Source organism: Macaca thibetana, chromosome 7 (genome assembly GCF_024542745.1).
Source record: "Macaca thibetana thibetana isolate TM-01 chromosome 7, ASM2454274v1, whole genome shotgun sequence".
In the NCBI taxonomy this organism is placed as follows: Eukaryota; Metazoa; Chordata; class Mammalia; order Primates; family Cercopithecidae; genus Macaca; species Macaca thibetana.
Window position 1 is genome coordinate 152,635,501 of NC_065584.1, and position 26,584 is coordinate 152,662,084.

Genomic DNA, 26,584 nt, shown 5'->3' on the forward strand with positions numbered 1-26,584 from the left:
CCTGTGAGCCATAGTTTGTGGACTTCCATTTTAAAGGAGTGTCATGATCCGACTAAGTTTCAACCAGAGCACCCTGGCTATTGCCTTGAGAAGAGTCTGGAGGCTGAAAGCAGGAAGGCCAGGCAGAAGCTGTTGCTGTGAGCCAAGTGAGAGATGATTATGATTGCTCTGACCAGAGAGACCACAGAATTACATTCTGATTGTATCTCCACTCAACCTTTGAAATAGGTATCGTAATGATCCTTCACAAACAGGGGAGGAAATTCAGGCTTACAGACGTGAAGTAACTCGCATAACAACACAGACGCACAAATGGTGAAGCCTGGATGTGAAGTCCAATCCAATCTTGAAGCCTTGTTCTCTCTCTCCCCCTACCCCGTTTTTTTTTTTTCTTTAATGAGATGAAGTCTAGCTCTGTCACCCAGGCTGGGGTGCAGTGGAACGATCTTGGCTCACTGCAACATTCACCTCCCACATTCAAGCTATTCTTCTGCCTCAGCCTCCCGAATAGCTGGGATTACAGGCATGCACCACCACTCCTGGCTAATTTTTGTATTTTTAGTAGATACGGAGTTTCACCATGTTGGCCAGGCTGATCTCGAACTCCTGACCTCAAGTGAACCATCTGCCTCAGCCTCTCAAAGTGCTGCGATTACAGGTGTGAGCCACCACGCCCAGCTGAAGCCTTGTTCTTCAGTGTTATAACTCTGCAGTCGTGTCACATGGGCCTTTTTATCCCAAATTACAGATGAGAACACTGGGGCTCCAAGAAGTCAAGGAACTTGTCCAAGATCAAGTAGGTCTTGATGACTCCAAAGCAGCTATCCTTATTACTAATCTAGGCTAATTCTCAATTTAAAATGGGATTACTGCCCACTAGGTGCTTCTATTCTAGGTAGCAGGATTCTTTATACAATCAGTGCCTCTGAGGTGTCAATAAAGAGCCTAGGGCATTCAGGCTGGGTGTGGTGGCTCATGCCTGTAATCCCAGCACTTTGGGAGGGCGAAGGAGGTGGGCCACCTGAGGTCAGGAGTTCAAGACCAGCTTGGCCAACATGGTGATATGCCATCTCTACTAAAAATACAAAAATTAACTGGGCGTGGTGGCACACTCCCGTAATCCCAGCTACTTGGGAGGTTGAGGCAGGATAATCGCTTGAACCCAGGAGACAGAGGTTGCAGTAAGCTGAGATCACACCATTGCACTCCAGCCTGGGCAACAAGAGTGAAACTCTGTCCAAAAAAAAAAAAAAAAAAAAACCTAGGGCATTCAGAGAAGGTGGGGCGACATTCATCTGGAGGGACAAGGAGAGATTGTTTGCCATGGGCCTTAAAGAATAGCCAGCTGCCTCTAGCTATTTGTGCTGACAGGCTGATTCTTACTGAGATAGGATTGTTTGGTTCTTCTCCCAGATATTTTGTTCTATTTTGTCTTTGGTTTATTTTTTTAAGAAAATATTTTTATACATAGATAATGCTATAGATATTTTTTATTAGATATTTAATATTTTAATTATAAAGCTAATATATTTGTGACAAGTCAAACAATATAGAGATATATACAAAAAAATTAACAATCTCCTCATTACCATCCTCCAATTTCACCAGTCTGTGGTAATTAAGGTGAATCAGGAAAACAGAAAATACATCAGTATGTTGACAGAGATCATTTTGTCTAGGGCAGGGTGGAACATTAAGGCCAGCTGGCCAAATTCTACCCATTGCGTATTTTTGTAACTAAAGCTTTACCGGAACACCGCATGCTCATTCATTTCCATCTTGTCTATGGCTCCTTATATGTTACAACAGCAAAGTTGAGCAGTTGTGACAGACACTTTATGGCCCACAAAGCTTAAAATATTTACTGTCTGGCCCTTCACAGAAAAGTTTCCCAAGCCCTGATCCAGGGGATTGGTGGGGAGGGAGAATAATAATCTCCCAAAGATGTCCATGTCCTAATTCCTGGAACCTGTGAATGTGTTACCTTACATAGCTAAAGGGTTTGCAGATGAGATTAAGATAAAGATCTTGAAATGAGAGATTATCCTAGATTACCCAGGCAGGACCAATGTATTCACCCATTGTAGTCTGTAGTCACACTCTGTAGTCCTCAGAGGTGACAGAGAGAGGCATGAGAATCAGAGGGAGATTTGAAGGTGCTATGCTGCCATCTTTAAAGGTGGAGGAAGAGGCCATGAACCAATGAATGCAGGCAATATTTAGAAGCTGGAAAAGACAAGGAAAAACATTCTCCTCTAGAGCTTCTAGAAGGAATGAAGCTCTGCTGACACCTTGATTTTAATCCCAGGAAAGCCCGTTTTGGATTTACGGCTTCAGAACTGGAAGATAATACATTCGTGTTGTTTTAAGCCACTAAATTTGTGGCAATCTGTTACAGAAGTGACAGTAAATTTATACAGTCAGCTTAACAGTTATCGAAAGATTGAGATGTTGAAAGGGGATACTGAGGTAAGGGAGGAGCTATAGGAGGTGGCTTCCACCCCTAGGGCTGGGAGCAAAGGGAATTAGCCAGGGTCATTTGAACCCAGAAATGTGGAGGACAGACCCTGTGGAGTCAGGACCCAGACCTCTAAGGAGTAGGCACTGGCATACTGGTGCTCTGAGGAGCACCCTGAAGCTGCTTCTGGGAATATGGAAAATACTGGAAACTGGAACCAGCTGCTGCTGCCAGGGTGAAAAATTAGTGAAGCTACTCTGACAGGAACAGGAAGCCTTTAGGAAGCAAACAGGAGATTCCCTCCTCCAACTTCCCTCTCCGCCTCCAGCACCCTCTGTGAACAGAGTGTAACAGAACAGCTGACAAAGCAGAAATGAGGTTTGTGGAGTCTCAGCCCCAGCATCACAAAGCAGAATGCCAAGATTTGGAGCTGAGACTAGTAACAGGTACACAATGTTAACTATGTGTCTGTATCATTATGCTTTTTACTCTATGCTCACACAAATTTACATTTATTCTAGGCTTTCCCCTCTCTTTCCTATTTAGTAAAAATGTGGTCATATACATGTTACTCTGAAGCTTACTTGTGTCATTAAACAATATATCATGCATACCTTTCCATGAAAGCATATTCCAGCAGTCTCATTTTTAAAAAATTACCCAGCAATATCCCATCCAGTCATCAGAAAATTTATCCAGTGACCAAAGATTCATTTCCAGTGACCAAAGATCCTTTGCTTGACTAAACTTTTAGTCAGGCTCCTGAACCTCCTCCTAAGCCCATCTGTGCACTTCCTTGAACAATCCAGTGTCAGCAAAGAACCCTGCTAAGTCAATTTAGCAAGAACCTCCTAACCTATCCAGTCAACCTCAGTATCTGATCTGGTTTCATTTCTTATCCTCTGAAGTCTGATCACCCTGGCCTGTCTTCAAATAGAATCCTGTTAGGTTGGTTTCTCTAGAATCCTCCTACTCCTAATGCTACTTCTTAGTAATTTTCTCCCCACCTACTTTCACCTGCTCCTTGGCTATAAATTCTTCTTGTCCATGCAGTATTCAGAGTTGAGCCCCATCCCTCTTCCTGTTGGATGTGGTCCTTATACCTATCATGATAGGCCTGAATAAAGTCTTCTTTAGGCCAAGCATGGTGGCTCATGCCTGTAATCTCAGCACTTTGGGAGGCCAAGGCAGGTAGCTCACTTGAGGTCAGGAGTTGAAGACCAGCCTGGCCAACATAGTGAAATCCCATCTCTACTAAAAATATAAAAATTAGCCGAGCATGGTGGCGCATGCCTGTAATCCCAGGTACTCCAGAGGCTGAGGCAGGAGAATTGTTTGAACCCAGGGGGAAGGAGTTACAGTGAGCCGAGATTGTGCCACTGCACTCCAGCCTGGGAGACAGAGCAAGACCCTGTCTCTAAATAAATAAATAAATAAATAAATAAAGTTTTCTTTACTATGCGTTAACAAATGTTACTGAATAATTTTTTTTTTCTTTAACATCAGTCCCAGTGATTGGTTCAGGGCTTGGCATGTGACTTAATCCAGTCTGGGCACCCCATAGAGCTGAGAGTGTGGTCAAACCTACATAAACCACATGCCTGAGAATGTGAGAAGGGCGTTCCCCTATGGGAAACCTAGGTGCTTTTGGCAGGAGAAGGAAAAACAATGGTAGAGAAGCAAACAACCAATGTCCACCACAACTTCCTCATATTCTCTGCCCATTGTTTCTACTGGGTTATTAAATATTTGTTGTCAATTTATTGATGGTCTTTGTGTCAAGTCAGTGTTAACCCTTTGCATGTATATGTGTTAAAAATGTTTTGCCCAGCATATAATTTCTTTTAAGTGTGTTTTACTTCACAAAAATTAAAATTTGTATGTAATCTGATGTAACATTTTTTACTTTATGGTTTGTACATTTTTTCCCTGCCCAATGTTTTACTCTACAAAACAAAAATAATGTCTTACTCTACAAATATTAAACATATTAGTCACTAGATAGGTTAGGGGTGGCAGAACACTCTACTGGCCATAGTCACTGAGGGACCCAGGTTGATGGGGACTCCACTTCAAGATGTGTTTCTATCGTCACCCAGACAGAGGGAAGAGGAGAAAAAGGAAATGATGAGTGAGCACTGGCTCTTAAAGCTTCTGCCCCAAAGTGACATACATAATTTCCTTTCACATTTTATTGACCAAATTCAGTCACATGGTCAGGATTAATTTCAAATGGAATAAGGAAGCACAATTTCACCATGTGCTTAGGAGAGAAAAAATACACACATAAGGACTACTGTAATCCACACTTCTAGTCACCAAACATCTTCCCCACACTCAAAATACCCTCACCCACCCCTTCCTAAGGGAGTCAACCCGAAAGTCCCATTCTGGTTGGACCTTTATTCTGAGAACACCTCAGCCTGTTCAGAGATTTTGACCATGAATGTGATGGCAAGAGCCTTGATTAGATCCTTGCTGTGAAGCTGAGTCTTTATTGTTTTATCTTTAATCTGTATTGAGAAGAAACCTGCCTCCCAACCCTGCGAGTCTCTGAATTTCTGGTCTATCTTTTCCTTTCACTCCTACTTGCAAACTAGCTAGCCCTCCCCTGAACTCCTATTTGTTGTCAAATATATTGGCTATTTACACCATTATGTTTTCTAGTTGCTTCCTCTAGAGCTACAAGTTTACTAGGCACATCATCTACCTTCCAAGTAACTTTACCCAACAGCTTTACCAAATGTCTCACCATTGTGTAACATGGCTCACCATCCTTTTCAGTACCACCTGACCACTGAGCCAATGCCACTTTTTTAGGTTTTTGTTCTGGCAGCATCCCATATTAGAGATCGGTCAAGATAAGGTAGATTATGCTGCAATAACAAACTCCAAAGTCTCAATGACTAAAAAATGTATCAGTTCATTTCTTGCCTATATTACATGTCCAGTGTGCATCAGCAAGGGCATCTGCTTGTTGTAGTCACTCAGGAACCTTGGTGATGAAAGCTGTACTTCAACATATGCTTCCACGGTTATCACAGCAGCAAGAGGACGGACATGGCACAAATCCATAGCTCTGCCTAAAAGTGACACATCTTCCCCCTGCTAACGCTTTCTTATTTAAAGCAAAACCAATGGATATGCCTAACTTCAAAAGTGTGGGAAAGTGTCATCTTATCAGATTCACAGAAAAGAGAACCTGGGTATTTGAGAACAAACTTAGTGACTATCACAGGCATTTTTGTTTTGAGGACATATTGCAGTGAAATAGAATGAAGGTAACAACAATAAAAACCTTTGATTATCCATATCCCAGGATCTATTTTTAACTCCAAGCAGGGCTTCTGCTACCCTGATTTTATGGTCCTGAGGGTAGACCACAATATTTTGACCCCATTAATTGAAATTTAATGTTGCTTTAAAACTGAATAAAAAAATCTAATCCTTGAGATTGAGTTCCTTCCACTAAGCCACACTCACTCACAATAAGATACAATTGGAATATTTCCTTATTCTTTCCCCCTTCGTTACCTAATGTTTCTTATTTCTTTTCTTTTCCTTTATTTCTTTCTGTTTCTTTCTTTCTTTCCTTCTTTCTTTCCTTCCTTCTTTCTTTTTCTTTCTCTCTTTCTTTCCTCTTCCTTTCTTTTTCTTTCTCTTTCTCTCTTTCTTTCTCTTTCTTTCTTTCTCCCTTCCTTCCTTCCTTCTTTCCTTCTTTCCTGCCTTTCTTCCTCTCTCTCTTTCTGTCTCTCTCTTCCTCCCTTTCCTTCCTCCCTCCCTCTGTCTCCCTTTCTCTTTCTCTTTTTCTCTTTCTTCCTTTCTTTCTTTCTTTGCTTTCTTTTCTTTCTTTCTTCTTTTTTGAGACAGGGTCTCACTTTGTCACCCAAGCTGGAGGGCAGTGGCACCATCTCAGCTCACTGTAGCCTTGCCTTCCCAGGCTCAAGCAGATCCTCCTACCTCAGCCTCCCAAGGAGCTGGGACTACAGTTGCGAGCCACCATGTTCAGCTACCATGTTTTTATTTTTTTGTGGAGACTGGATCTCCCTATGTTGCCCAGGCTGGCTGGGCTGAACTGATCCTCCCTCCTCTGTCTCCCAAAGTGCTGAGATTACAGGCATGAGTCACCATGCTCATGCCTGTAATCCCAGGCATATTTCATTCTACTATTCTACTGAAGACTGAAAACTACAGTTAATAATGTGGAGTTTTTTAATTTTTAAAAGTTACTCATTTGTGGGGTTTTTTTTTTTTTTTTTTGAGACAGGGTCTCATTTTATTGCCCAGACTAGAGTGTAGTGGCATGATTATGGCTCACTGCAGCCTCAGCCTTCTGGGCTCAAGCGATCCTCCCACCTCAGTCTCCCAAGTAGCTAGGACTACAGCTGTGCACCATTACATTTGGCTTTTTTTTTTTTTGTAGACACAGGGTCTCATTGTGTTGCCCAGGCTTGCTTTGAACTCCTGACCTCAAGTGATCCTCCTGTCTCAGCCTCCCAAAGCATTGGGATTATTATCCAGGCATTAGCCATTGTGCCTGGATATTAATATTCTTAAAGTTATAATACCAAGAATGTTAGTGAGAAAGAAAATTGAACTGCTTTTTAATGACTAAAAAGATAAGCTTTCATGCTGAAAATAGATCCGATCTTCAATCTAGGCTTACTAAATGGTGGTTTCTTAATCATTGGTTTAAAATGCCCTGACTAGGAAATATGCCTAGTTAAACATTAAAGTGAAGATGGTGAGAGGCTTCAAGATGGCTGACTAGAAGCATCTGTAGTCGCCTCCTCCACTAAGAACGAAAATAGTGAGTAGGTAATTACACTTCAAATAGATCATCCAAGAGAGAACACTGAAATTTTACAGAAACATGACAAGCAACGCTTAAACAAGGAAGGAAAGAGAAGCAAGACAGAGTGCAGGGAAAGGTGGCTTAGAGACCCCCAGCAGACCAAATTTCCACTGTGTACTTCTGCAATCCTAGCCTCGGGAGAGCCCCAGAGCCTTGAGGGCCCAGAAACTAACACAGTGATGTGCCTGGAGAACCCGTGATGGTATTGATCCAGGGAGGGAGATTGCTCTGGGTCACACACTCCTCCTGAGTCCTAGGCAGCTTACAGGAAGGTGTCATTTTGAGATCCCAGCCACAACAGACTGCGCACTGTCCTGGGGCCCAGTGGTACCAGGTGTGAGGTATAAGCAAGGAGCAGGCTGTTGTTGCTGGGGCTGAGGCACAAGTAAGGCATGGGCCACTGCCACCAGGGCTGAGGTACAAGCAAGTCATGCATTCCCCATCTGTCAGCCTAGGCTGCCACCACTAAAAGCAACCATGCCCTCCCCAGTGGCAGGGCCAATGCATGGTAACTGCCACTCCTAACCTAAGCATTCCACCAGAGGCCTGGAAGTTGCCCTATCTCTGCACACACCACTGGGGAGCCCTGAGGACAAACTCACATGGCACCAGCTTCACCTCACCATTGCCAGAGCATGCAGTTCAGGGCACTGAAGATTGTCCAGTCCACCACCACTGACACCTGACCACTCCTCCCAGGGGCCTACCCACCCTGCCACTACCACAACAGCTGGCAATTACCTGTGCATGTCACCTGCAGGCCTGGAGACTAGCTCACACAGCCCATCACAGCTACCACCAACACCAGTGTACACTGTTTATTTTTGAATAAAATACAAACTACATTTGAAAGCTTCAACAATAGGTAGATCAAGGAGAAGAAAGAATCTCAGAACTCGAAGAACGGTCTTTTGAAATAGCCCAGTGAGACAAAAATAAAGAAAAAAGAAAAAGAATGAACAAACCCTAACTTGACACATGACACACCATAAAGCAACCAAATATGCAAACTTTTGGAGTCCTAGAAGGCAAAGAGAAAACAAAAGAGTTAGAAAACCTATTTAATGAAATAACAGATAAAAACTTCCCAAGTCTGGCAAGAGATTTAGACACCCAGATGCAAGAGGCTTAGAGATCCTCCAACAGATATAATGCAAAGTTCTTCTCCATGACACATTATAGTCAAACTGTCAAAAACAGAGAGAATTCTAAAGACAGCAAGAGAAAAGCATCTGGTTCCCTATAAAGGGACCCCCATCAGACTAATAGTGGACTTCTCTTCAGAAACTTTACAGGCCAGGACAGAATGGAGAGTATATGCAAAGTGCTGAAAGAAAAAAACTGCTGATTAAGGATACTATACCCAGCAAGATTATCCTTTATAAGTGAAGGAGAAATAAAGTCTTTCCCAGACAAGCAAAAACTTCATCACCACCCAGAATCAAAGCCAACACGTCCTATGCAACCAACACTGTAGACACATATTCAGGATAAAGTCCTCCTCTCCCCTCTGCTCCCTGCAAGAAATGCTTGAGGGAGTCCTACAAATGGAAGTGAAATAACAAACCAGAAAAACAATTCAAGATATGAATAAGAAATTTGCCAGAGAAAGAATGTTATTTACCATTATGAAACACATAAGAATGTAAGAACCACTGGTAGAGCAAATGCACAAACAAGGAAGAGAAAAGACTCAAATGTTATCACTACAGAAACTATCAAACCACAATGTTAAATCATAATAAAGAAAGAAACTACTAAAAGACTTATAAAACACCCAGAAATAATTTACTAAAATGATAAGAATAAGCTATCACATATCAATAATAACTTTGCATGTGAATGAATTAAACTTTCCACTTAAAAGATGTAGACTGGCTGAATGGACTTTTTGAAAGACCCAATTATTTACTGCCTATAAGAAACAGACATCATGTAGAAAGACACATATAGACTGAAAGTAAAAAGATGGAAAAAGATATTCCAAGCAAACAAATCAAAAGTGAGCAGGAGTAGCTACACTTAGATAACATAAACTTGAAGTAAAAAACAATAAAAAGGCCGGGCACGGTGGCTCAAGCCTGTAATCCCAGCACTTTGGGAGGCCGAGATGGGCGAATCACGAGGTCAGGAGATCAAGACCATCCTGGCTAACATGGTGAAACCCCATCTCTACTAAAAAATAAAAAAAAAAAACTAGCCGGGCGAGGTGGCGGGCGCCTGTAGTCCCAGCTACTTGGGAAGCTGAGGCAGGAGAATGGCGTAAACCCGGGAGGCGGAGCTTGCAGTGAGCTGAGATCCGGCCACCACACTCCAGCCCGGGCGACAGAGCGAGACTCCGTTTCAAATAAATAAATAAACAAATAAAGTTAAAAAAAACCAAAAACAATAAAAAGAGACAAGTTATATTAGTCAGCATTATCTACAGGGACAGAACTAATAGGATATATAAAGGGAAGTTCATTGAGTATTAACTCACAAGATCACAAGGTCCCACAATAGGCCATCTGCAAGCTGAGGAGCAAGGAGAGCCAGCATGAGTCCCAAAACTGAAGAACTTGGAGTCTGATGTTCAAGGGCAGGAAACATCCAGCATGGGAGAAAGACGTAGGCTGGGAGTCTAGGCCAGTCTAGTCTTTTCGCATTTTTTTTTTTCCGCCTGCTTTGTATTCTAGCTGTGCTGGCAGCTGATTAGATGGTGCCCACCCAAATTAAAGGTGGGTCCGCCTTTCCCAGTCCACTGACTCAAATGTTAATCTCCTTTAGCAACACCCTCACAGACACACCCAGGATAAATACTTTGTATCCTTCAATTCAATCAAGTTTATACTCACTATTAACCATCACGGAAGGTCATTGTATAATGATAAAGGAATCAATTTAGCAAGAGGATATAACAATTGTAAATACATATGCACCCAACACTGGAGCACCCAGATATATAAAGCAAATTTTATTAGATTTAAAGGGAGAGACAGAGTGCAATAAAATAATAGTGGGGGGCTTCAATAGCCCACTCTCAGCATTAAACAGATCATCTAGACAGAAAATTGACAAACATTGGATACAAACTACACGTTAGACCAAATGGGTCTGACAGACATTTATAGAACATTTCAGCCAACAGCTACAGAACATACATTCTTCTCATCAGCACACACAACATTCTCCAGGATAGACCATATATTGGGACACAAAACATGTCTCTCAACAAATTTTTGAAAATTGATATATCACAATTTTATCAAACCACCAAAAACCAAGTCAATAACAAGAGGAACTGTGGAAACTGTACAAATACATGAAAATTAAATAACATGCTCCTGAATGACCACTGAGTCAAGGAAGAAATTAAGGAAGAAATAAAAATTTATTGAAACAAATGAAAATCAAAACATAACATTCTAAAATCTATGGGATACAACAAAAGCAGTGCTGAGAGGTAAGTTTGTAGAAATAAGTGCCTACATCAAAACAATAGAAAGATTTAAAGTAAATAATCTAATAATGCACTTCAAGGAACTTGAAAAGCAAGATCAAACCAAAACCAAAATTAGTGGAAGGAAGGAAATAATAAACATTGAGGCAGAACTAAATGAAATTGACACTAAAAAACAATACAAAGGATCAGCCAGGCGCAGAGGCTCACGCCTGTAATCCCAGCACTTTGGGAGGCCAAGGCGGGCAGATCACAAGGTCAGGAGATTGAGACAATCCTGGCTAACATGGTGAAATCTCATCTCTACTAAAAATACAAAATAATAGCCGGGCGTGGTGGCATGAACCTGTAATCCCAGCTACTCGGGAGGCTGAGGCAGGAGAATCACTTGAACCTGGGAAGTGGAGGTTGCAGTGAGCCGAAACTGTGCCACTGCCCTCCAGCCTGGGCAACAGAGTGAGACTCCATCTCAAAATAAATAAATAAATAATAAAAAAAATACAGAGGATCAATAACATGAAGAGTTGGCTTTTTGAAAAGATAAACAAAATTGATAAACCACTTGCTAGACTAAGTAAAAAAAAGATCCAAATAAAATCAGAAATGAAAAAGGAGACATTATAACTGATACTCAGAAATACACAGGATCATCAAATACTTGTAGAAACAACTATACACCAATAAACTGGAAAATCTAGAGAAAATGGAAAAATTCAATATATACAACCTACCAAGATTGAACCAGGAAGAGATAGAAAACCTAAACAGTCCATTAACAAGTAAGGAGATCAAAGAAGTAATAAAAGTCTCCCAACAAAGAAAAGTCCAGGACTAGATGGCTTCACTACTGAATTCCACCTAACTTTCAAAGAAGAGCTAACACCAATTGTCTACAAACTTTTCCAAAAAATTGAAGAGGAGGAGATTCTCCCTAACTCATTCTATGAGGCCAGCATTACCCAGTTGCCAAAACCAGCCAAAGATGCAACAAAAAAGAAAACTATAGACCAATATACCTGATGAACATAGACACAAAAATCCTCAAAAATACTAGCAAATCAAATCCAACAGCATACCACAAAGATAATACACCATGATCAAGTGGGATTCATCCCAGGGATGCAAGGATGGTTCGATGTATGCAAATCAGTAAACAGCATACATCACATCGACAGAATGGAGGACCAAAACCATATGATCTCTCAGCTCATGCAGAAAAAGTGTTTAATAAAACTCAACATCCCTTCATGATAAAAACTCTCAACAAACTAGGCAGAGAAGGCATACCTCACCATAATAAAGAACATGTATGACAAACCCACAGCTAACATCATACTGAATGGGGAAAAGCTGAAAGCCTTTCCTCTAAGAACTGGAACAAGACAAAGATGCCCACTTTCACCACTCTTATTCAACATAATACTGGAAATCGTAGCCAGAGCAAGTAGGCAAGAGAAAGAAATATATGGCATCCAAATTGGAAAAGAGGAAGTCAAACTGTCCCTCTTTGCTGATGATATGATCTATGATCTTATATCTAGAAAAACCTAAAGACTTCACCAAAAAACTCTTTATTGAGAAAATAATTCAGTAATGTTACAGGATAAAAAATTAACATACAAAAATCAGTAGTTTTATTAGTAATAAACTAGCCGAGAGAGAAATAAGAAAGGTAGTTCCATTTACAATAGTGACAAAAAAATATACCTTGGAGTAATTTAACCAAGGAGGTGAAAAATCTCTACAAGGAAAACTACAAAGTACTGTTAAAAGAAATTGAAGAGTACACAACCAAATGGAAAGACATCTCATGCTCATGATTGGAAGAATTAGTATCATTAAAATGACCATACTGTTTAAAGCAATCTACAAATGCAATGCAATCTCTATTAAAATATCAACATCATTTTTTCACACAATTAGACAAAGCAATTCTAAAATTTGTATAGAACCAGGAAAAAAAAAAAAAAAAGCCTAAATAGCCAAAGCAATTATGAGCAAAAAGAGCAAAGTTAGAGGCAGATATAGTAAACAAAACAGGATAGTATCAGTATAAAAACAAACACATAGACCAATGCAACAGAATAGAGAATCCAGAAATAAATTTGCATGTTTACAGACAACTGATTTTCAACAAAGGCACCAAGAGCATACATTGGGGAAAGGTCAGTCTCTCCAACAAATTGTGCTAGTAAAATTGTAAATTCATATGCAGAAGAATGAAACTGGACCCCCGTCTCTCACCGTATAGAAAAATGAACTTAAAATAGATTAAAGACTTAAAGGTAAGATCTGAAACTATTAAAATACTAGAAAAAATATAGAGAAAACACTTCAGGACACTGGTCTAGGCAAAGATTTCATGGCTAAGACCTTGAAAGTACAGGCAACAAAAAGAAAAATAGACAAATGGGACTGTATTAAATTAAAAAGCTTCTACACAGCAAAGGAAACTATCAACAGAGTGAAGAAACAGCCTGTTATAAGGGAAAAAATATTTGCAAACTATTCATTTGTCAAGGGACTAATATCCAGCATATACAAGGAACTCAAATAACAATCCCATTAAAAAGTGGGCATAGGCTGGGTGCAGTGGCTCATGCCTGTAATCCCAGCACTTTGGGAGGCCGAGGCTGGTGGATCACGAGGCCAGGAGATTGAGACCATCCTGGCTAACACAGTGAAACCCCATCTCTACAGAAAATACAAAAAATTAGCTGGGTGTGATGGCACGCACCTGTAGTCCCAGCTACTCAGGAGGCTGAGGCAGGAGAATCACTTGAACCCAGGAGGCAGAGGCTGCAATAAGCCGAGATTGCGCCACTGCACTCCAGCCTGGGCAACAGAGCAAGACTCTGTCTCAAAAAAATAAAATAAAATAAAAAATAAAAAGTGGGCAAAGGACATGAAGAGCCACTTCTCAAAAGAATACATAAAAATGCCCTCTGTCTCAAAAAGAAAAAAAAAAACAGTTACTTTAAAGTCTGTGTCTACTAAGTCTGATGTCTGTGCTGCCTCAGCAATGGTTTCTGTCAATTTATTTTTCCCACTGCTTTCCTACTTCTTTGTACGCTTTGTGGTTTTTTTGTTGTTGTTGTTGTCGTTGTTGAAAACTGGACATTTGAATATTATAATGTGTTATCTCTGGAAAACAGATTATTTACATTCCCTAGAGTTTGCTGTTCTTGATTGTTGATGGCTTAACTTTTGTACAGCCAGGGTTTTTACTGAAATTTCCCTGAACCCTGGGAACTTAAAAAACAAACAAACAAACAAACAAAACTTTTTCCAATCTTTGAGATCTGACTTTTTGCAGGAGCACCCCTTTAACACTTAATAAGGCCATTTGAAATTCTTCTTCAGCATTCATTTCCTGGTTGCACTGAGTCTGTATGTCAATCAGTGGTGCAATCTTAGGCTGTTCTCAGTTCTCTGAACATGCATCCTGTCCCAGACATGTGTGTTGCTTTCTAAGTTGTCCTATATACACAGCACTTTTGAATTTGAATGCCCTAACTTCCCAACAATTATCTCTCCCTGGCTTTTACTCCCAGGCTTTAGGAGGGTTAAAAGATGTACGAACTGTACTCTTCGGCCCCAGGCAGTTGCAGTTTGTTTGTTTGCCTTACAATGTTTAAACAATGCCTGCTGCTTTTCTACAGTGGGTTACAGTGTGAAAACAAAAATGAGCACTTTGCATCAGTTTTTCAGGTAACACCCAGACAGGTTAGAATGGACTTACATAATAATTGTGTATAAAGTTGGCTCTGCTCTCTATAAACAAGTCCCTATAAACGGAGTCCCAAGCTCTCTATAAACGGAGTCCCACCCTGGGAAGGTGGGCTGCCATCTGTAAGACCACTATTGAGTCAGGGAAAGGGTTCATAAAGTTTTCTTTCCATTTTCAAGTTGCCTTAAAAAAAAATTGGCTGGGCATGTTGACTTACCCTATAATCTGAGCACTTTGGGAGGCTAAGGCAGGAGGATCACTTGAGCCCAGGAATTTGAGACCAGACTGGGCAACGTAATGAAACCTTGTCTCTAAAAATAAATAAATAAATAAATAAAGTAATAAATAAATTTTTTAAATGAACATTTGCTTGGTTGCTGTAAATCTTTAACTATTTCCCAAAATTCTGATAAAGTTGCTCTGACAATTTCTGGTTATTTGTTCAATATTTCTGTGGCAGTGTGAAAATTTGTAGCTGCCTACTTCTCCATTTTGATGTCCCTCTCTCCACAAATTTTGACATATTGCATCTTCATTATTCACACACATACACACATCTAAAAAAGTAATAATAGCATAATTATGGAGGTGGAGAACAGGCTAGTAGTTCTCTGGGAATTAGGGATGGGTAGAGAAGATGGGGGTTATCGATGTCAATGTTTTAATATATGCAATGTATATACATACATATATACACAAATACTATATATGTATACACACACAAACACAGGCACATATGTACACTTTTCACATATATACACATACAGATGTTCCTCAGCTTAAGATGGGATTACATTCAAAGAAACCCATCATAAACTGAAACTATCTCAAATTGAAAATGTATTTAATCAACCTAACCTACCAAACATCATAGCCTACCCTAGCCTACCTTAAATGTGCTCAGAACACTTACATTAGCTTATAATTGGGCCAAATTGCCTAACACAAGCCTATTTTATCATAAAGTGTTTAATATCTTATGTATTAATAATTTATTGGATAGTTTTTGAAAGTGAAAACAGAATGGTTGTATAGGTACTTGAAGTATGGTTTCTACTGACTGTGTATTGCTTTTTTTGTTTGTTTGTTTTTTGAGATGGAGTCTCGCTCTGTTGCCCAGGCTAGAGTGCAGTGGCGTGATCTCAACTCAGTGCAACCTCCACCTCCTGGAATTCAAGCAATTCTCCTGCCTCGGCCTCCACAGTAGCTGGGATTACAGGCACATGCCACCGTGCCCAGCTGAGTTTTGTATTTTTAGTAGAGATGGGGTTTCACCGTGTTGCCTAGGCTGATCTTGAACTCCTGATCTCAGGTGATCCACCCGCCTTGGCCTCCCAAAGTGCTAGGATTACAGGCATGAGCCACAGTCACTGCACCTGGTCGAATGTGTATTGCTTTTGCACTGTGGTAAAGTTTTAAAATTGTAGATCAAACCATTGTAAGCTGGGGACAGTCTATATACACCTACTTTTTATTTTGAAATAATTGTAAAGTTACCTGCAAGATAAATGTACAGGGAAGTCACATGTACCTTTCCTCAGTCTCCTGCAATGTTAACATCCTGTACTATAATACAATATCACAACCAAAAAATTAGCATCAACATCACCCATCCTTTCTACCCTTCCCTAATCCCCAGAGAACTACTAGCCTGTTCTCTATCTCAATAATTATGTTACTATGATCATTATTTTTAGACACAGGGGCCTTGCTATGTTGCCCAGGCTGGTCTTGAACTCCTGGGCTCAAGAGATCCACCTGACTCAGCCTCCCAAAGTGCAGGGATTATGGGTGTGAGCCACCAAGACCAGCCTATGTCTATGATTATGTTATTACATGATTGTTACATAAATGCAATAATGTACTATGTGTTCTTTTGAAATTCTTTTTTTCTTAACCCAGCATAATTTCCTAGAGATTTATCCAAGGTGTTATATTGTTTTTTCATTGCTTATTAGTAGTCCATGGTATGTATGTATCACAGTTTTAGCCATTTATTCATTGAAGGAGATTTGGGTAGTTTCCAGTTTTGAACTCATAAATACAGCTGCTATGAACATTCTTCTACAAACTTCTGTATGAAAATGTCATTTCTCTGCCTAATTGCTGAGTTGTATAGTAAGTACATTTTATTTTCAAAGGAAGTACCAAACTATTTTCCACAGTGGTTGTACCTTTCCTACGAACATGTATGTTGGTATTCATATCTAAGTGTGTGTTCCATATCTAAGAAGGCTATGTCTAACTCAATAACATAGGGATTTTCTTCTAAGACTTTTTTAACTTTAATTTTTAAATTCAGGTCTGTGATTCATTTTGAGTTTTTTTTTTTTTTTTTTTTTTTTTTTTGTATTGGGCAAAGGCCACAATAATCCTAGGGTCCCATGAAAATGCTTTAAATATTTTCAGATAATAAGAACAAACTAAATGCAATTGATGGCAGCAGCTGGCTGTCCGTGGCGGCCGCTGTCATCAAGTCAGCTGCTGTGGGGAGGGTGCCAGGAGGAGCAGAGCTGGACTGGAGTAGTGCTGTGCTCCACAAAGCCAGCAGGAGCCAGGGACAAGTGAGAGCCCCCCCACCGAGCCTGCCACCTTGGGTGCCACTGCAATGGGGGCAGGCTGAGCCACCTGCCAGCAGGGAGCAGCGTGGTTGGGCACAGAGGGGCCCAGTGAGGACCTGGAGCTGCAAGGAGGTGTGACCAGGGCTGCCTGCATGCTGCTCCACAGAGTAGGCAGGCAGGAGTCCTACCCTCCCAGGCACAGGACCTGGGCATCTCTGCAGTCTGTACCCTTGGGGTCCTGGGAAAATCCCCCTCCCCCCTCAGGCTTGCTCAGTCTGCTCCTGGTGCCTAGCCTCTCCCTGCTTCTGGTGCCTGCTCCAATCTCAGAGCAGGGTTGGGGTTGAGCTCAGGCACTGTTACAGTCTGGCCAGGTGTGTGCACACTTGGGCCAGCACTGACATACCAGCCCCCTGCCGTCTTGGACCTTTCCAGAATTTGGGCCCCAAGGAGCTCTGGGAGGAAGCTGAGGGGGGTCTGAGGACAACTCAGCACTGGACTACAGGTGCCCTTTGGCAAGGTCAACCTGGGCACCATGGAAGGTGGCAGGAGGCAGACTGGCTCCTGGGTGGAAGAGGTCATGTTACCGGTGAAGCCCCACCTTCAGGCCAGGCTGCTAGTCCTGCTGACTGGAGTGGGAACTTGCGGTGCCTTTTCCAGGCCCTCCCATGGCCACCCATGGATCAATTGGCAGCACTTCCTCCCATCTGAGGCCCATAAAAGCCCTGGGCTCAGCCAGAGCACTGCAGACAATGAGACGACCAGCTGCATAGGGGAGCTACCCTCTCAGCTGATAGTTAAACTCTTGTCAGGATGACTAGCTGCAGAAGGAGCTACCCTCTTTGCTTCTAGAACTCAACACTTGTTGGGATGACTTGCCTAGCAGAGAGGAGCTACCCTCTTCTCGCCACCCTCCAGGCAAAGAGGAGGAAAGAAGAGCTGTGGCCCTTTGGGGAGCTCAGATCAGGGAGCTCTTCAAGCCAGGGCTGTGACTCCCTCTTTGGAGCCCTTAGGTTCTTGGTGTCTCCATGCTTCCAGGCACCACCATGTTCCCTGGTGCCAGGCATGGAAGCTGCTTGTGTGTGCCTGGTCCAGCTGCAGCCTTGCAGAGAACCAGCATGCAAGCTGGCACCCGGAGTTGTTCAACCCACTGTGGCAGCTGGCATGTCTGACTGCACAGTTGGACTCCATGCTCACTCACACACCCCTCACCACTTCATGCAGTCTCCCTTGGCAGGGGTGGGATCCTGGTTGGTAGTGTGAGCCTAGCTCAGCCTGCCAGGCCAAGTGGGCAAAGTGAGCCCAGCAGGCCTGAGCAAAACTTGGACAGAGGCTCCAGCGGCCACAGAAGTTTCCAGCCAGAAAAGCAACACCCTGAAGATCCACTAACATAATTAGCTGGGATTACATTTGTATTTATAGCAACACAGTTTTAAAACATAATTTTTTGGGCTTGGTGGCCTGTGCCTATAATCCCAGCTATTGGGAAGCTGAGGTGGGAGGATCACTTGAGGTCAGGAGGTCTAGACTAGCCTGGGCAACATATGGAGACCCCGTCTTTTAAAAAAAAAAGATGAAATATTAGGCCAGGCACAGTGGCTCATACCTGTAATCTCAGCACTTTGGGAGGCTGAGGCGAGTGGATCACCTGAGGTCAGGAGTTTGAGACCAGCCTGGCTAACATGGTGAAACCCTATTTCTACTAAAAATACAAAATATTAGCCAGGCATGGTGGCGTGTGCCTGTAATCCCAGCTACTCGGGAGGCTGAGGCAGGAGAATCACTTGAACCTGGGAGGCAGAGGTTGCAGTGAGCCTGAGCCGAGATTGTACCATTGCACTCCAGCTTGGGCAACAAGTGTGAAACTGTCTCAAAAGAAAAAGAAATATAATTTTTTTTTTTGGCAGGGTGTGGTGGCTCACTCCTGTAATCCCAGCACTTTGGGAGGCCAAGGCAGGCAGATCACTTGAGGTCAGGAGTTTGAGACATAAGAAGCCTCTTTTCATAACAAGCCTCTTTCAATCACACCTAACGAGGTGACATGGAGTAGGACCCCTAAATGGTTTTAGGATGGGTGCTGGTCCCCATAAAATTAGAAGGTGGAGACGGGGATGGCAAGACCCTGTCTCTACTAAAAATACAAAAATTAACTGGGCATGGTAGTGCACACATATAATCACAGCTACTAGGGAGGCTAATGCAGGAGAACTGCTTCAACCCAGTGGGTGCAGGCTGCAGTGAGCCGATATGGTGCCACCGCACCCCAGCCTGAACGACAGAGTGAGACTCTGTCTCGACAAAGAACAAAGAAACAAACAAAAAAGGAAACATAATTAATTTTTTAAGCAGAAGAATGTACCTCTGATGTTCTTTCTGATACTAAATACATGGTGTCTTTCCACACCAATTCTTCAATTCTCTGTCAGCAACTGGATGACCTACAAGTCATTTCAATCCTGACGTCAACTCCAGGAGTTAGTTCAGACCCCCACAAATTAATGGCTCAGTCCCACAAGGATACTCTCATTCAGACACCAGTCACAAGTTCCTTAGACCACCTGCACTCTGACTGACCAGCTGTAAAGTCAAGGCTTCCTACAATTCCTTCCTCAGCATGAATAATTCACTAAAATGACCACAGAACTGAGGAAAACATGTTACTTACATTTACTAGTTTATTAGGAAGGACGCCACTCAAACAGCTGAATGGAAGAGATGCACAGGGCAATGTAATGGGGGAATATGCAGAGCTTCCATGCCTTGTTGCCCTTCCCCACAGTACTGTCATGTGTTTGCAGCGCAGAACCTCTCCTATCTCTTGTTGAAGAATTTATAGCTCAATCACCAGCCCCTTCTTCTCCCTGGAGGTAGCGGATGGGATGAAGCTGAAAGTTCTCACTTTTCAATTATTTTGGGGGTAGAAGGAGGAAGTCTCTCTCTGTCACCCAGCCTGGTGCTCAATGGTGCAAACACAGCTTACTGCAGCCTTGACTTGCTGTGCTCAAGCGATCCTCCCACCTTGGCCTCCTAAAGTACTGGGATTACAGGTGTGAACCACCATACCCAGCCCCACCTTCTAATTTTGTGGGGACCAGTACCCATCCTGAAGCCATCTAGGGGCCCCACTCCATGTCATCTCATTAGGTATGATTGAAGGAGGCTTGTTATGAAAGCAAAAGATACTTCTGTTAGAAAATTCCATGTGTTTTAGGAGCTCTGTCTCAGGAAGGAGGGACAAAGCCCAAATACAGTTGATCTTTGCACAACCAGGGGATTGGGGAGCTGACACAGTAGAAAATTCTTCACACAGTAGAAAACTTACATATAACTTTCACTCCCCAAAAACTTAACTATTTATAGCTTACTGTTGACAAGAAGCCTTACTAATAACATAGTCAATTAGCACACACATTGTATATTATACGTGTTACGTATTGTAGTCTTATAATAGACTAAGCTAGAGAAAAGAAAATGTTATTACAAAAGTCATAAGGAAGACTGTTCATTAAGCAGACGTGGGCCATTATAAAGATCTTCATCCTTGTCTTCACATTGAGTAGGCTGAGAGAGAGGAGAAAGACCAGGGGTTGGTCTTGCCATTTCAGAGGTGTCACAGGCAGGAAAAAAGTCCACATATGAGTGCATCTGCGTGGTTCAAACTCATGTTGTTCAAGCGTCAACTGTATATATTTCTACTGTAGCACAGAAACCAAGAAAGCAAAAGTGCCTAGGGCAATGGAAGTCATAACGTGGCCCTTTGAGTTAGGTAGTTTTACCAGCAGTTTTGAGACTATGGCAGCTTGTAATGGGTCCAAAAATAAGCATCAATGGATGATGATAGTGGAGATGCAGTGAAATGAACTGGCTTGGGCTTTGATTTAGAGTCAGTTGGACCGGCTGATGGATTCATTTGGGAGGTGAATGAAAGAGAGAAATCAGGATGTTTTTACAGCTTTTAAAATTTGAGGTCAGGTATGGTGGCTCACACCTGTAATCCCTGCACTTTGGGAGGCCAAGGTGGGTGGATCGCTTGAGTTCAGGAATTCAAGACCAGCCTGGGCAACATGAAGAAACCCTGTCTCTACAAAACATACAAAAATTAGCCAGGCATGGTGCTGGGCACCTGTAATCCCAGCTACTCAGGAGGCTGAGGCAAGAGAATCACTTGAATCCTGGAGGCGGAGGTTGCAGTCAGCCAATATTGTGCCACTGTACTCCAGCCTGGGTAAAAGAGCAAGACTCTGTCTCAAAAAAAAAAAAAAAAAAAAAAAAAAAAAAAAAAAAAAAGAAAAGAAAAGAAAAAAGAAAGAAAGAAAAATAAATAAAATTTGAAACCTTGCTGGCTCTCTTTTAATAGGTTTTCTTTTTCAATATTTAAGAAAACCTTTTTTCTTTTAAGCTACTGATAGCTTATAGCAATTTGGTAAGGCATACTTTCGCAAACAAAAATTCAAACATTTGCTTTTCCTTCCTACTTAATTCCTCCAACATTTGTAAACTAATCATGAAGATTCTTATTTTTATGACAATATAGTTATTTGCATAAGTTCAATAAGAAGCTCTTCTCTTTAACAAAATACAACTGGAAATATTGGTTACATTACCAAAGCTTTGATTGCAGTGTCATATTGTATTAGTCTGTTCTCACGCTGCTATGAAGACATACCTGGGACTGGGTAATTTATAAAGAAAAGAGGTTTAATTGACTCAGTTCTGCATGGCTGGGAATGCCTCAGGAAACTTACAATCATGGTAGAAGGTACCTCTTCACAGGGTGGCAGGAGAGAGAATGGTTGCCGAGCAAAGGGGGAAGCCCCTTATAAAACCATAAGATCTCCTGAGAACTCACTATCACAAGCACAGCATGGGGGGATTCCCGCCCCCCCCCCCCCGCCACCAGTGCTGTTCATTCATTCATTATCAATTGAATTGATAATGATTCAATTATATCCACCTAGTCCTGCCCTTGACACCTGGGAATTATTACAATTCAAGGTGACATTTGGTTGGTGACACAGGGCCAAACCATATCATTCATATATATATATTCATATATATATAGCAACGTCATATTTTAAAATGTGCATAGAATCATAGAATGCCAATTTTCAAGGGTTCTCAGCCTTATAGTGAACAACAGTTGTCACTTTCAGGCAGGCCCAGAAACCTCAAGATATTAGATATTGCAGGCAAAGTCTGATGTCTGCCTTGGTTTGACTTCCTAACATCAAGAGGTTTTTAAAAGTCCAATCTGAGACTCGTCGTCACCATTTCCAGCAAAATAAATTTAAAACAAGCTTATGTGGTTATTCTTGCTGCACTTATGTAAATAATCAGGTCAAGTTTGAAACTAAAATCATTTAAAAAAACAAATTGGTCTTACTATGATTATCTTTGGTGGAAACGGGAATGACTGTAGAGAGAAAAATTATGTTTCTGATGAAAACTATAATACACCTGTTATTAGATTGCAGCTTTGTTCATTGTTTTTGAGTTTTTATCATATATCTATAGACTAGACTGGATCCTGAGTTCTCATTGCCTTCAATATCTGACTACAATTCTCCAACCATGAACAAAAACTGCTAAGCTGAACAACTCGATATAAATTTCAAGGGATAAGTCCCATGCTTGATGAGGGAACCACACAGAGGGTTCGGCAGAACACCTGATGCCACAGCCAGAGACATTTAAACTGCAAACCAGGACGAGAAATTGCTGACATCATGTTGTGGACAGTGTTTTCCAAGACTGTCAGAAGAAGACTCGCTACCATAATAAGACTCTTTCCCTTCTTAATTTTTTCTTGCTTTTGCCCACCTGTTCCACTTGGCAGGATAATGCTGTAGTTAAAATTTCACAATCAGTTGTTTTTGTGGGTAAGTTGATAAAGTGTAACACGTCAAACCCAAACCTTTACAGGACCCAAGAGAGCTTTTATTCCACCTAGTGGGTAACTTTAGCAACATCCCTAATGCAACTGTTTGTTCAAATTTTACTAGTGGCCTCTTTTGTAGAGTTAGCACTCTTTGCTTCAATTTAACCAATTCCTGAGATGCTAGATGACAGAATGGCTACCTACTAACCAAACAGGGGGAAATCTGTGCTGTTGCTGACACTTGTTGTTGTACATAATCTGGTATTATAGAGACTCAGTTTCAAAAAGTTAGCAGGCTACTTGGTTAAAACAGGTAGATTTCTCATCTGGCTCATTCTTTGATCTATATGATTTTAGTTGGTTTGGTTTATGGCAACCCTAGCTAAGAAGCATACTCTGAACTCTTGGCATTGTCCACCTGATAGTCATAATTCTCAACTATGTTCTCTCAAAAAGTTTTAAATGTTTGTATACAGCCAACTGTTGAATGTCAAGTGGTCTCTCTTCACCTGCAATGACAGAAATGCATAATCGTGAGGACACTGTAATCTATAAATGATGTGTTGAGACTAGAAAACCAGAATGATGTTAAGTGAGGGTAGTGCTAACGCCCTCCGTCTTAGTGTCACAATTTCACCTAGGTTAATTGTTAAATAAAAATCACAGGATGCCATTGTTTTGAACCAAATTCCTGCATCAGGCCTCCAGACCAGACTAAAAATCAAAATGGTGTCACCCATGTTCACTAAAACAAAACTGAGTTATCTGGTTTTACAAAAAATCATGAGAGAGAGACCAATTTTCTTTTTTTTTTTTTTTTTTTTTTTTTTTTGAGACTGAGTCTGGCTCCGTCGCCCAGGCTGGAGTGCAGTGGCCGGATCTCAGCTCACTGCAAGCTCCGCCTCTTGGGTTCACGCCATTCTCCTGCCTCAGCCTCCCGAGTAGCTGGGACCACAGGCGCCCGCCACTTCGCCCGGCTAGTTTTTTGTATTTTTTAGTAGAGATGGGGTTTCACCGTGTTAGCCAGGATAGTCTCGATCTCCTGACCTCGTGATCCGCCCGTCTCAGCCTCCCAAAGTGCTGGGATTACAGGCTTGAGCCACCGCGCCCGGCGACCAATTTTCTAAACAGAACAGTTTTAATCTTTAACAGCCATGATAATGAAATTTCCTCTGTTTTAATCCTTAAAATAGAATATCTGAAGTAACCCAATGTTAACCAATCCATTTTCTTTCTGTTGTTCTGTCTCCATGTCTCCACCTGAAAGAAAAGTAACTTTGACATGACCAATCTGCTTTTTGTTGTTTCTGCCTTCTTCAGTCTATTTTCTGTCTCTAAAGCTAACATCCTCTGCTTGATTCATTGCAACATTTATTCTATTTTGTGGAATGAAGGGTTATCCAATTCTAGGATTGCAATAATGCCAATGAGATATTTAATCTCAATTTGTTTTAGTTTTGTTTCTTGACAATGGAGTGGTTTAGGCTAGAGAGCATTTTCAAAGTCATGAGCATATAGACTTCAAGTCAACCCGTTAGATAAGATCACCCAGTGATAAAATAGAGAAGAATGCAAGGACCGAGTCCTGGAGCAGTACAACATTTAAAGATTGAGCCAAAGAGGAGAAATCAGCAAATAAAAAGGAGGCCCAGTGAGGGAACAGGACTATCTGTGATGTGTAGGTAAGTTCAGGGAGAAAAGTGTTTCAAATCAAAGGAGCCATGTCAATTATTCACGATTCTACAGAAAGGTCAATTTAGATATGGATAGAGAATTGGCAATTGCCTTTGGAAACAAGATCATTAGTAATCTTGATAAGTGATACTAATGATGGAAGTCAAAGCTGGATCAGGGTAGACTGAGAAGTGAATGTGAAGTGAGAAGTAGGAACAAGCACTATTGGAGAGATCTTGAAAAACCTTTCTGAGAATTTATGAAGATAGCAGAAAAATAGGGCAGTTCCTAGAGGCAATTTTGGAGTCAAAGGAAGTTTATTTTAGATGGGAGAAATTTCAGTATATTTATATGCTGATAGGAGCAATTCAATTGAGAGGGGAAAAACTAATGATGCTGGAGGGCAGGTAATGGTAGGAGCAAAACCCTTAGGAATGTGCGTGAAAAAAATCCAGGTCACTGGTAAAGGTACTGGCCTTCCTAGGCGCAGGGACACTTTATTCATAGTAACCCAGATGTTCTATGCAGATAAGGGTAGTTTTGATGGTGAGAAGGGAGTTTATTTGATATCCTTCATTTTTTCCATGAGGTATGAGGCAAAGTTGATTAGTAAAAAGTGGGGGTTGGGGAGGAGGTATATAGAAGGCTTTTTTTTTTTTTTTTTTTTTTTTTTTGAGACGGAGTCTCTCGCTCTGTCTCCCAGGCTGGAGTGCAGTGGCCGGATCTCAGCTCGCTGCAAGCTCCACCTCCCGGGTTTACACCATTCTCCTGCCTCAGCCTCCCGAGTAGCTGGGACTACAGACGCCCGCCACCTCGCCCGGCTAGTTTTTTGTATTTTTTAGTAGAGACGGGGTGTCACCGTGTTAGCAAGGATGGTCTCGATCTCCTGACCTCGTGATCCGCCCGTCTTGGCCTCCCAAAGTGCTGGGATTACAGGCTTGAGCCACCGCGCCCGGCCCAGAAGGCTTTTAGTAGAGACAAAAAAGAATGAAATAATCCTTCCATCAAGTCTACTTAAATGTCAATTTAGTGGATAAAACTCTCCCAGAATTAAGTACATCTCCCAAACCCTTCTTCTTTCTCAATGGACCGTTTGCTCCCTTCTGGTACTCAAAAAATAACATTTGAAATTGTATCTTTGTTCGTTCACTTGTCTGATTCCCCATTAGAGAACTACAGAAGGGCAGGGACTTTGATTCCCCAATGTATATTTAGCCGTTAGCACAAAGCCAACAGATAGTCACTAAATACATTTTTTTTAAACAAAAATGTTAATGAACACCTTCAAAATTTTGTCTTACGCCACCTCGCAAAAATTCTTGTTTGTGCAAGTCACTTTTCCTTTCTGAGCTTTCATTTCTGAATCTATACCCTGGGAATTATCTCTTCCTTGCCTACCTCACCGCGTTATCAAGAGGAGGATCTGAGCCAATAATGCTACAAATGCTTCATTAAGGGCCCCTTAAATGTAACGGATTTCTATTTTTAGCCCACTGGTAGCCTCGCAAGTAGCAGGTGCTGAAAAAGCCTTGCTTATTAGGGGTTGGAGGACAGCATTGTTTCTGTGACCGTAGGCGTCGAAGCTATGCAGAAGCGTTCCACGGACCGCGGAGAGATGGGGCTCAGGCCAGCATCCCTCTCGCCCCTGCCCTTCCCGGGAGGCGCTGGCCGAGCGAGGATGGGGGGGCTGGGAAGCCGAGGGGGTAGTAACTGTCAAACCTCGCCGCTTGGCGCCATTATTTAAATAGAACGTGCCTGTCTCGCAGTTGTACGTGTCCGGGGCGGGGCTTCGAGCGCCCTAAGCGGGGCGGAGGCCAGAGGCGGGCTGGGAAGGTGGAGGGGCGGGCCGGGGCGGGGCCAGGCCGGCTAGAGGGGCGGGTCTAGCGGCGGCCCCCGGCGAGGTTCACTGCGCTTGCGCTGACAGACGCAAGATGGCGGACAGTGCGGAACTAAAGGTAAAGCGCAGCTCGAATTCACTTCTAATATTCGGCC

At 42.0% G+C, this 26,584-nt stretch overlaps 1 protein-coding gene across 1 annotated transcript in view; it reads left to right on the forward strand.

Moving 5' to 3' along the window:
• Positions 1 to 26,584, forward strand: part of PIAS1 (protein inhibitor of activated STAT 1) — a 465,384-nt gene that overhangs the window by 298,445 nt on the left and 140,355 nt on the right. Inside the window, exon 2 of the mRNA XM_050796302.1 lies at positions 26,512 to 26,547. Within this exon, the coding sequence (XP_050652259.1) occupies positions 26,524 to 26,547 (24 nt within the window). The 5' untranslated portion in view covers positions 26,512 to 26,523. The remainder of the gene's footprint in view (positions 1 to 26,511; positions 26,548 to 26,584) is intronic.